This window comes from Ranitomeya variabilis, chromosome 1, assembly GCF_051348905.1.
Source record: "Ranitomeya variabilis isolate aRanVar5 chromosome 1, aRanVar5.hap1, whole genome shotgun sequence".
Classification (NCBI taxonomy): Eukaryota; Metazoa; Chordata; class Amphibia; order Anura; family Dendrobatidae; genus Ranitomeya; species Ranitomeya variabilis.
In genome coordinates, this window is record NC_135232.1 from 595920840 (window position 1) to 595933370 (window position 12531).

The 12531-nt window shown below is 46.9% G+C and overlaps 1 protein-coding gene across 3 annotated transcripts in view; it reads right to left on the minus strand.

The window, feature by feature from the left end:
- The window catches only part of LOC143769864 (CD48 antigen-like), a 62752-nt gene that overhangs the window by 35626 nt on the left and 14595 nt on the right, over positions 1 to 12531 (minus strand). For all 3 annotated transcript variants that reach the window (XR_013214500.1, XR_013214501.1, XM_077258874.1), the window contains exon 3: positions 926 to 1204. Coding sequence is in view for 1 of the 3 variants with exons in the window: in XM_077258874.1 (XP_077114989.1) it covers positions 926 to 1204 (279 nt within the window). In the remaining 2 variants the exon portion in view is untranslated. The remainder of the gene's footprint in view (positions 1 to 925; positions 1205 to 12531) is intronic.

The window sequence follows — 12531 nt, forward strand, 5'->3', positions numbered from 1 at the left end:
GTTAGGGTTAGGGTTTGGATCCCTTTATCACCTTGATGGTGGATGGTGGCTTGTCAGGGTTAGGGTTTGGATCCCTTTATCAACTTGATGGTGGGGGGTGGCTTGTCAGGGTTAGGGTTAAGGTTTGGATCCCTTTATCACCTTGATGGTGGATGGTGGCTTGTCAGGGTTAGGGTTAGGGTTTGGATCCCTTTATCAACTTGATGGTGGGGGGTGGCTTGTCAGGGTTAGGGTTAGGGTTTGGATCCCCTTATCACCTTGATGGTGGATGGTGGCTTGTCAGGGTTAGGGTTAGGGTTTGGATCCCTTTATCACCTTGATGGTGGGGGGTGGCTTATCAGTGACCTGGTGACCAGGACATTCTAATAAAAAACTAACCCTAACCCTAGGGATCCTAACCCTAACCCTATCCATAACCCTAACCCTAGCTATTTCTATTTATAGTGGGTTTTCTAGTTGATTTTGATGATTGGCAGCTGTCACACACTTCTCAGCATGCGTTTAAAAAACGCAAACGCATGAAAAAAACGAATGTAAACGCGGCAAAACGCCGCGTTTTTTTTCTGCATGCAAAAACGCATGCGTCTAAAAAATGCGGCGTTTTGCCGCGTTTACATGCGTTTTTTCACCACATGCGTTTTTTTAAAAAAACGCTGCAGATCAAAATGCAAGTGTGAAACCAGCCTTAGTGACTGGGAGGGCATGCTATGTATCCTAAGCGCACCGCTATGAGAGAAGTGCGGCGCGCCGAGACTGGGAAGAGGGAGCAGGAGCAGGGGACACGACAGGGCAGCCTGGGAGGTGAGTAAGTCTACGTTCATTCTGGGAGGGCGGAGCTGAGGCATGCAGGGACACCGGCGTTACAGTATGTACTCGGTGAGTCACAGACACAAGATATAGACATGACACTTGTGTGACTCCCCACCTGTATTACTGCAGGATGTTACTCTGGTAGAGACGTTCTTCTGGTCGGCTGGGTTCTGGACGATACACAGGAGCTCCATGTCCTGGTGGTCTGGGGGTAGTGATATCTGGATGGTGCTTCCATTACTGTACAGCTGATATGTAGAGTCCCAAGGTTTGTATTTCCAGGTGTAGGAGAGATCTGATGTGTGTGCTGGGACAGAACAATTAAGAGTAAGATTACATTGTTCTCTGGTTCTCTCCTTTACATGAGTCGTTATGGTCGGCCAGGGAGCAGGCTCTGCAATGAGAGAAAATATAATCAGCCTCTGCAGACTTTTTCTTTAGAAGTTGAAGGCCCAGGCCACACTTACGGCCACCAGGTGCTGTCACCGTGGCAGCTGGTTCCCCTTTTCATTTTGGATACAGATTTGAGTCTATTTCTAAGTAACGTATCTGTAGCAATATGTTATATGTTCATGTGGCCTCTAGGGGTCTCACTACTTTTATGTGTGTTCTATATTCTTTGTTTGGAACTTGTTGGATGTTGTTGTACACGGGATTCATGTAATGGAGGTTGAGACATGATGTGAATAAAGAGCCTGGAGATACTCAAAGAGTGTGATTCATGACAGGATTCATCAAACAGAACATGGTGGCAGCCGGGCACAGAACCTGCAAATTCTCAGAGCTTATATGAGGCTGGAACTGCACAGATCACTGCAACTGTAAGTACAGATTCCCTGACAGTACAGCAAAATGGAGACTGGTCTGAAGCCCCCTCAGAGACTGGATGTCACTTCATGTAATCTGTCCCAGACCTGGAGACATTGGAAGGAAGAGTTTACACTGTATGTGGATCTGACTGTGGCCCCCACTGACGACAAACGGAAAGTAAAGCTATTTTATGACCTAATTGGGGAAAATGGCAGAGAATTAGCCCACACCTTGCTCCCAGACACAGACAACCTCCTCCTAGCAGACATTGTGCAGGCATTTGATAAACACTGTGACCCAAAGAAGAATGAGACAGTGGAAAGATATAAGTTTTTCACAAGACATCAGGAGGATGGTGAAAATGTGGACAGATATCTGACAGAGCTGAGGAGACTTGCAGAAACATGTGGCTTTGGAGAGATCAGGGACAGTCTAATCAAGGACAGAATGGTGTGTGGCATAAAGGACAGTCATCTCAAAGAAAGACTTTAGAGAAATGTATGCAAATCTGCAGGGCTGCTGAGCTCACACAGCACAGCCTGAAGATGATGGCAGGCACCAGTGAGAATGATGATGACAAGGTACATGCAGTATCTATGAAAGGAAAGACAGGACCAGACTACCCTATAAACACTGTCCACTGCAAGTATTGTGGGAAAAGACATGAGAGAGACAAAACCAAGTGTCCAGCATATGGGGAAACCTGCAGGTCATGTGGCAAGAAGAATCATTACACTGCTGTCTGCAGGCAGGGAAGAGGCAAACAGTACAGACAGCTCCACGCTGTGACACCAGACACTGACAGTGCAGAGGACATTACATGGCTACAAATGCAGTCTACAACAGAGAAAGTCAATGTAGTTGGGCAGTCAGTAGTGAAGGATGCCAAGCAGCTTTATGCAACATTCTTGTTGGATGAGAAGCCCATTAGATTTCAGCTGGATTGTGGAGCAAGCTGCAATGTAATTTCATTTGATCTGCTAAACAAACAGGTTTCTATTGAGCCAACGGACAAGGTACTGGTGATGTACAACAAAAGTGTTCTGAAACCAATGGGGACATGTAAGCTAAAGATACGAAACCCATGTAACAGAAAGAGTTATAGAGTTGAATTTACCGTGTTACGGGGTGGTAACCATGTACCATTACTGGGAGTAAAAGCAGTTCAGGCAATGGACTTAATAAAAGTACAGTCTCAGAACATTATGTCTGTTGAAGTTGCCCAGGATATACAAAATCCAAAACTAAATGCAGAGCACAACTTGGACATGCAGAAAATAAAAGCAGAGTATGCTGATGTATTTGAAGGTGATGGGTGCTTTGAAGGTAAATATAGGCTAGAAATTGACAACACAGTGCAGCCCACCAGATTACCCACAAGAAGAGTGCCTGTAGCTTTAATGCAACCGCTGAAAGTAGAACTGCAAGATCTATAGAGAAGAGGCATGATAGCACCAGTCCATAAGAGCACAGATTGGATCAGCAGTTTGGTCATAGTACAGAAACCATCGGGCAAAGTTAAGAATATGTATTGATCCTAAGCCACTCAACAAGGCGCTGAAACAAAATCATTACCCAATGCCAACATTAGATGATGTCCTACCAGATTTATCAAAGGCTAAAATATTTTCTGTATGTGATGTAAAAAATGGATTCTGGCATGTGGCCCTGACTGAAGATTCAAGTTTATTGACAACATTTTCTTCACCATTTGGACGCTTTAAATGGCTGAAAATGCCCATGGGACTAAAACCTGCTCCAGAGATATTCCAGCAGAAATTGATGCAGGCTTTGGAAGGACTTACTGGAGTGAAGACAATAGCGGATGATATCCTGGTAGTGGGAGAAGGTGAAAATATGGAATCTGCAATCAAGGATCACGATCAGAAGATGATACAATTTTTGGTCAGATGCAGAGAAAAAAACATAAAGCTGAATTTGGACAAATTCAAATTGAAAATGACAGAAGTGGCCTATATTGGTCATCGACTGACTTCAACTGGGGTCAGAGTGGATCCTGAAAAGGTGAGAGCAATACAAGATTTGCCTACCCCTACTGATGTTTCTGGAGTACAACGATTTTTGGGCATGGTGAATTATCTCTCAAAATTTTGCAGACATCTGTCAGACATGTGTGAGCCACTGAGACAGCTAACCCACAAAGATGTGCGCTGGGAATGGACAGAAAGCCAGGAGACTGCTTTCCGAGCAGTAAAGAATGCCATTGCAGATACAGCAACCCTAAAGTATTTCGATCCAGATCGAGAAGTGGTGGTACAATGTGATGCTTCGGAAAAAGGCCTTGGAGCCACATTAATGCAGAACAAACAGCCAATTACATTTGCAAGCAGAGCCCTTACAACAACAGAGCAGGGATATGCGCAGATTGAGAAGGAACTACTGGCTGTGGTATTTGGGATGGAGAAGTTTCACCAGTACACCTATGGTCGACAGGTAACAGTGCAGTCGGATCACAAACCATTGGAGAGCATTACAAAGAAACCATTACTAAATGCCCCAAAGAGACTACAGCGCATGCTGTTGTGACTTCAGAAATATGATGTTGACATCGGGTACTGTCCAGGAAGAGACTTACTGATTGCAGATACGCTAAGCAGAGCTTACCTTCCTAGCACAAAGGATGAGGAGGAAGACATTGAAACCATCAACATGTGTAACTACCTTGCAGTGTCAAAAGAAAAGGTCAAGCAAATCCAGATTTTTACAGAGAAGGATAAAAGTCTCCAGAGTTTAAAAACTGTCATCTTGCAGGGCTGGCCAAAATACAAGCAGCATGCTCCGAGGGAAGTCTCACCATTCTTCCACATAAGAGATGAATTGTCAGTGCAGCAAGGAATCATCTTTAAAGGAGACAGGGCTGTTATACCTGAAGTTCTCAGAAGAGACATATTGAAAACATTGCACTCTTCTCACTTAGGCATGGAAGGATGCCTACGTCGTGCACGAGAATCAGTTTATTGGCCAGGAATGAATGACCACATAAAAAATTACATAGCACAATGTGAAATATGTGCATCCTGCAATGATAAGCAACCAAAGGAGACATTGCAACCTCATGAAATTCCACATAGGCCTTGGTCAAAAATAGGAACAGACTTGTTCACATGGAATGACAAAGAATACCTGATTACAGTGGACTATTTCTCTAACTTCTGGGAGGTTGATTTGGTGCAGGACACAAGGGCGAGAACAGTGATTAAAAAACTCAAGGCCCATTTTGCCAGGTATGGCATTCCAGATATCGTTTTCTCTGACAATGCGGCACAGTTTACGTCGGAAGAATTCAAAACTTTCAGTAAGAAGTGGGAATTTGAACACCAGACGTCTTCTCCGAGATATCCTCAGAGTAATGGGAAAGCAGAGTCAGCAGTAAAAACAGCCAAAAGACTCATGCAGAAAGCAAACCAGGCGGGTGCTGATGTATATCTGTCTATACTGGATCATAGAAACACACCCACCCAAGGCCTAGACAGCAGTCCGGCACAGAGGCTCATGAGTAGGCGTACAAAGACACTCGTACCAACTGCGTGTCATCTGTTAGAGCCAAAGCTGCTGGGAAACATCAAAGCTAAATTACAGAAGAATCAAGCGAGGCAAGCTTTCTATTACAATAAATCTGCAAAGGATCTGCCTGAGCTCCAGAGAAATGACAACATTCGGCTGCAGCCAAGCAGCACATTTGACACACACTGGCAAAAGGCAAAGGTTGTCCAGAAACTGGGACCTCGGTCCTATGAAATTCTAACAGATGACGGAAGAAGACTAAGGAGGAATCGGAGATATTTGAGGAAAACGCGAGAAAGAGATGATTCATGGCCTTTTGAACAGTATCCAGACACCCAAGACAACGAGGCAGAAAGTACAAGTCAGGCACCAACAGTGACAGCTGATCATCAGGGTGAGAACTCTGGCCAGAGACAGACAATATCAGAAGAGCTACCAGATATACCAGATGTAGAAAGGGACACATCTTATATTACCAGAGCTGGCAGAATTAGCAAAAAGCCGGCGCACCTCAAAGATTATATCTAACTGGACGTACTAGGTTAATTTCTAACTTTGTCAGTGCAGCGCCCCAGAGTCCTGGTCGTTGCAGTACTGTGGCTCCGCCGCTAAGGGGGGCTATGGTACGTCTGATGGCACTGAAGGAGTTCATCTGACCAGGTATCACAGACACCAATACATTTCACAGTCTGGCCTCCAGGGGGAGCTAAGGGTTCTATTCATTAGGCCACTCCTCACAATCTGGTAAAACTGGGGGTTAGGCAGGAAGTTAGAGAGAAAGCTGACTGGGTTGGAACCAGGCAACACCTTGTGGCAGAGGGTGTTGTAGGGGAAGATTCGGAGGGGTCCCTGTCAAGGGTGGGATCCTGACAGAGGCCTAGCAACCAGAGAGAACGTTAAGGGACCGCGCCTGCACGATATAGCGGCGGTACCCCAAGAAAGGACAAGAAGCGAGGTTTATTGTGCTGAGTGAGAAACGAGATCAACGCAACAAGGGGAATACCAGTAGGAGTCGTGCTGTAAGACGAGGCAACATCCTATTGAGGCGCATAACCGGTGGCCGGAACGCCGAGGAAGTACAGAGCTCCAAGCCAAACTTCAAACCTATGGCAGGACAGTCAGTTATAGGCGGGCTGTCTCACCCAATTGAACCAGGAAGACACATGGGGGTAACAACAGGAGTGGGGCGACGCTAGAGTCCCGGAAAAGCTCCGAGCCTCCCCGTCATACGGGTGCGTCCTAACCATAAGATCTGGGGGACGTGGAAGAACATCAGAATAGAGTTGTGAGGGAACACGAGAAACAGACACAACAGTTGTGAGGACTATCCCGTGGTGCTCAGCAGGGAAGGACTACAACACACAAGCGCTAGCAGGTAGGCACAGATTTCCACCTGCAAAGGGAACTCTGGAGGTGCCATCGGACCGACCAGGCTTGCGCAGCCCAGTTAACCGTATTCCGGATTGAGGACCCTGAAGCCTTCAGTAAAGAGGTAAAGAGACTGCAACCTGGTGTCCTCGTTATTTACCGCACCGCACCACCACCACCATTCACACCTTTCATTGGGCGCCCCTCAGCAGGGTCACGGACCGGGTCTAGCCACCGTGACAACCCCAAAGCAGAGACTCAGAGGCCCGGTACCGGGTACCCCTCGGCCTTGCGGCAGTGGGGGCGCTGCAATTTTGGCGTCACGAACAGGATCTACTTAAGCCTGAAGAATCGGGCCATGTGTGCCTTGGAACTGTGATTTATTATACTTGGACTGTGACTTATTGCAAAGACTGTGTATTGCTATTTGCCGCCAAAAGTTCCCGCCAAAACCCGCCGCCATTGCAGCACCACAGGGAGCGCAGAGGAAGAAGGAGGGCGTGCCATGGGAGGAGACTACCAAAGCAGCGCCAGAAGTAGCGACCGCCCCCTCCGGCTTCTGCTGCGAGATGACAACTTGCCCAGCAGCAGAGGAGAACCGCCCCCTGATTTGCAACGGCGGGAACGAGGCGAAGAAGGAGCTCGACCTCGGAGAAATGGCGGAGCCAGGTGCATGCGTTGCCGCCGAATGCCGGACAGCGATGACGATCAGCAAGTGCCCGAGCAGCGGCTAGGTGATCCCGGCCTGCCCTCACCCATCAGAGGCGGACTCGCGTCCACCGCCGGTGAAGGATCTGAACTCCCTGGAGCCGCCGACGGAGGAGCCGAGCCTACCTATCCCGACCACGGAACCATGGAGAGCGGAGCCACATCGGGAGGCTGCCGAGGAGGAGCCGCGGTCCAGGTTGCCGCCGATTCCAGTGTCCTCGTCAACGGAACAGATTGACATCGGTGGAATCACATCAGGCGCAGGCATGGACGGCGCCCTTACTCCCCCGGCCGATTCTGCTCCCCCGACCGATCCAGCTCTCCTGACCGATCCCGCTCCCGTGACCGCTCCTCACCCCAGCAATAACTGTTTCCTCTCGGTGGAGCGGGTGATCCTCACCCCCGACGCGATGGGGAAGCTGGTACCTCCACTACCGACCAAGATGGGAGAACCCATAGACGTGGGCCCAGACGGGGTGGGACACCCCCTGGACCGGGCCAGATGGAGCCTGGGAGGACGGCCTCACCCTTGCTGTGCTCACTTGGGAACAGTATAAACAATGTTTAATTCTGCATTGGAGACACCGAGATGAGACGGAACAACCCGACACGCCAAAAACGCAACGCAGAAAGTCTGCGCACGGCAGGAAAGACGTGGTAAAGCGGGGAACTGTGCTGGCCTTCCACCCGAAGAGGGGTTGGGGCTCGATACAGGAACCGGGACTACCGACTGACGTCTTTGTTACTAGTTACAACGTGAAGACTCCCTGCTGTAACCAATATGGTGACCCATTGCAAAGGGGGGATCAGGTGACCTACACCCGCCACCGGAGTGCGCAAGGGTGGTGTGCTCGGAATGTCCAACGCTGTGAGCCTGAAGGGGCGTCGCCTGTTGCCCCGACCATGACTGATCCGGGCTTGACAGATCTTGTTACTCTCACCACCGTCCGCCTTGTGGCGGCTACCGAACTTGCAAACAGGGTTAGCCTTCAGATCCAGACACCGGGTGATCTGACGGCACCTGAGAGATCAACCACCGGTACTGACACCGCATCAGCCGCGGATCAGAGACCACCCCCTGCACTGCAAGAAGACTAAGTAAGCAAGAATGCTTTATTGATTGTAAATAGTTCATTGTTTTTCTCTGCTGTTTTGCTGCTAAAACCCGTCCAGGGTTAACTCTTAAAGGGATCCCTTTGTTGACCCGGGATCCCTATTGCCTTTTGTTTGTTTTCTACTTGTTGCCTCCGTTATCAAGAGACTGCCGAATCATGGACGGTGAATGATTCAAAAACTGATGTTGTAAATAGTTTGCACCTTCTTAAAGGTGCTCTCTACTGGTTTTACACGAAGAAAGGACTCTTTGTGAAGATACTGATCTTGAAAACATTACTGGAGTCCTTATTGTGAACAGACTTGCAGCTTGAGAAGTTGCACTACCTCATAGAGACTCGGTCCCCTCTTAAAGGGGATGTTCATTGATAGTACTTAGAGAGTGATGATGCTCTAAAAGAAAAAGTAATAATGCTGATATGTGAAAGTTAAATGTAGCTAACTAGTTGATTGTAAGAAATGTTTAATGATGTTGATAGAAGAACGAGGACAGAAAGTGAACCCGTACGGGGCTAGGTAGTGAGTCCTCCTAGGAGCCATACAGAAATGGCTCAGTGATCTTGAACTGAAAGAAAAATGATATGTTCTATACTGTGTATAGTAGTAGAAAGACAGTAGGCCCGGGCGGAAAGGGGCGGTCCTGTAACAGAAAGGAGAGGCAGTAGGTCTGGAGCAGTTAGGACAGGCGGTCCTGCAGATTTGAAGAAGGAGAATGCATAAACGTTGAATAGCCTTATAATGTGTTATAAGAAGGTCTTTAGTGGATTCAGCGAGTACGTCCTTAAGGGCCAATTTAAATTATTGTTCAAAGAATTTGCACTTAGTAGAATACCCGGTTGGGTAAGAAGAGTTATTTATAGTATGTTATTTAAAATATTTAACCATGTTTGTAACTTTCAAGCGTCCTCACCTCCCATAAAGGGAAGCTCTGTTAAAAAGTTTACTTGTACTTGCATTTTCAAAAATTGTATGTCTTTTTGCTGACATGTATTGTTGTTTTCTTCCCAGTCCAGGAGTACTGGATTTAACCGGGGGGGGGGAGTGCAGCGCCCCAGAGTCCTGGTCGTTGCAGTACTGTGGCTCCGCCGCTAAGGGGGGCTATGGTACGTCTGATGGCACTGAAGGAGTTCATCTGACCAGGTATCACAGACACCAATACACTTCACAGTCTGGCCTCCAGGGGGAGCTAAGGGTTCTATTCATTAGGCCACTCCTCACAATCTGGTAAAACTGGGGGTTAGGCAGGAAGTTAGAGAGAAAGCTGACTGGGTTGGAACCAGGCAACACCTTGTGGCAGAGGGTGTTGTAGGGGAAGATTCGGAGGGGTCCCTGTCAGGGGTGGGATCCTGACAGAGGCCTAGCAACCAGAGAGAACGTTAAGGGACCGCAACTGCATGATATAGCGGCGGTACCCCAAGAAAGGACAAGAAGCGAGGTTTATTGTGCTGAGAAACGAGATCAACGCAACAAGGGGAATACCAGTAGGAGTCGTGCTGTAAGACGAGGCAACATCCTATTGAGGCGCATAACCGGTGGCCGGAACGCCGAGGAAGTACAGAGCTCCAAGCCAAACTTCAAACCTACGGCAGGACAGTCAGTTATAGGCGGGCTGTCTCACCCAATTGACCCAGGAAGACACAGGGGGGTAACAACAGGAGTGGGGCGACGCTAGAGTCCCGGAAAAGCTCCGAGCCTCCCCGTCATACGGGTGCGTCCTAACCATAAGATCTGGGGGACGTGGAAGAACATCAGAATAGAGTTGTGAGGGAACACGAGAAACAGACACAACAGTTGTGAGGACTATCCCATGGTGCTCAGCAGGGAAGGACTACAACACACAAGCGCTAGCAGGTAGGCACAGATTTCCACCTGCAAAGGGAACTCTGGAGGTGCCATCGGACCGACCAGGCTTGCGCAGCCCAGTTAACCGTATTCCGGATTGAGGACCCTGAAGCCTTCAGTAAAGAGGTAAAGAGACTGCAACCTGGTGTCCTCGTTATTTACCGCTCCGCACCACCACCACCATTCACACCTTTCATTGGGCGCCCCTCAGCAGGGTCACGGACCGGGTCTAGCCACCGTGACAACCCCAAAGCAGAGACTCAGAGGCCCGGTACCGGGTACCCCTCGGCCCTGCGGCAGTGGGGGCGCTGCATCATAGAATACTTTAGTATCTTTTATTGTTCCTCCAGTTAAAAGAGAAAGGATGTAGCAATATGTTATATGTTCATGTGGCCTCTAGGGGTCTCACTACTTTTATGTGTGTTCTATATTCTTTGTTTGGAACTTGTTGGATGTTGTTGTACACGGGATTCATGTAATGGAGGTTGAGACATGATGTGAATAAAGAGCCTGGAGATACTCAAAGAGTGTGATTCATGACAGGATTCATCAAACAGAACAGTATCCTCTGCATTGATCAGATCATAATTCATATTTCCTAACAAATGAACCTCTACTAATCATTTACTTTCAGAGCCCATCTGTCCTCAAGCAAACAAATCTAACAGATAAGCGACGTTATCTTGCACGGAGTGTGACATCTGCTGCCGTTACTACAGTTGAACAACAATGTGTTATAGGGGTGTTTATTCTAGCAGCTGAGAAAAGATGAGCCTGGCCTATAATCCCACCATAGTGGGAGCCCATCAGGATGATATTACTAATCTAATTACTGTTCTGGCTCCACAGCTCAGAGAACAACAATAAAATCCATACCTGCTTTGGTATAATCCGATGTGGCAGAGCTGAGAAATGGAGCTGTAAAACCACATGTAAATCAAAGTGCATTGCGGTGTCTATTGACATGGGTGACATGTTGTTGTACACGGGATTCATGTAATGGAGGTTGAGACATGATGTGAATAAAGAGCCTGGAGATACTCAAAGAGTGTGATTCATGACAGGATTCATCAAACAGAACAGTATCCTCTGCATTGATCAGATCATAATTCATATTTCCTAACAAATGAACCTCTACTAATCATTTACTTTCAGAGCCCATCTGTCCTCAAGCAAACAAATCTAACAGATAAGCGACGTTATCTTGCACGGAGTGTGACATCTGCTGCCGTTACTACAGTTGAACAACAATGTGTTATAGGGGTGTTTATTCTAGCAGCTGAGAAAAGATGAGCCTGGCCTATAATCCCACCATAGTGGGAGCCCATCAGGATGATATTACTAATCTAATTACTGTTCTGGCTCCACAGCTCAGAGAACAACAATAAAATCCATACCTGCTTTGGTATAATCCGATGTGGCAGAGCTGAGAAATGGAGCTGTAAAACCACATGTAAATCAAAGTGCATTGCGGTGTCTATTGACATGGGTGAAGACTGACCCTCTCTGCTTAGAAACACAATAGGTGTGGCCTGATGTGCTTAGGATACATGTACACACCCCCAGTGCACTTTCAGGCTAATTTGCATGCGGGTCCAACAGCTTGATTTCTCAGCACAAGCAGATTACAATTGATCACATATTTTCAACTCTTTTACCAAACCACTTTTTTCAAGTTCCTTTTATTAAATCCTTATATTGGTCCCCCAGAAATATGGCCTACTTCGCTGTCAGCACAATGTGGGCTTTCCTTACTCTTTTTGATCATAAGGTGAATTGAGTAGTGTTCCTGTAGTCTGTGGATGACAATTGTCCACTGACCTAATGTGGAGGAAATCTTCACAAATTTTTCTCCCTTTACCTATAAAACAGCAGCAGACATCTCAATTTTGAGATCTGTAAAATTTTGGACCACTACTTTTTCTCCTTTGGCTTCGATATGTTAACTTATATTGTTTTTGCTTCTTTTTGTGTGTTTGCTCCAATGAAGACTATTGGACATTCTCAAGATGTGACCAAAAAAATACTCCAACGTCAAGTAGCCTAAACTATTTCCACTTCAAGTCACCTCTTAGCACCATGGCCCCGATTCCTCGTTGTCTTTGCGCCCTTTTTCCAGAGTAAAAATGGTTCTAATTGTTACTTTTTATTGTTTGCAATTTTTTTCAATTTAATTTTCACCTTTTTTTACGTTAACGTTCTTAGTTAGTGACATGGTTTTCCTTATCTAAATGTAATTTTTCGACTTTTTGAAAAGTGCCTACATTTTTGCAAGATTATACTCCAGTATACTAGAGGAAATCTAAGTAATTTTTTACACAATTAAAACCTAAAGTGAAAGTTTTTTTCTTCAAA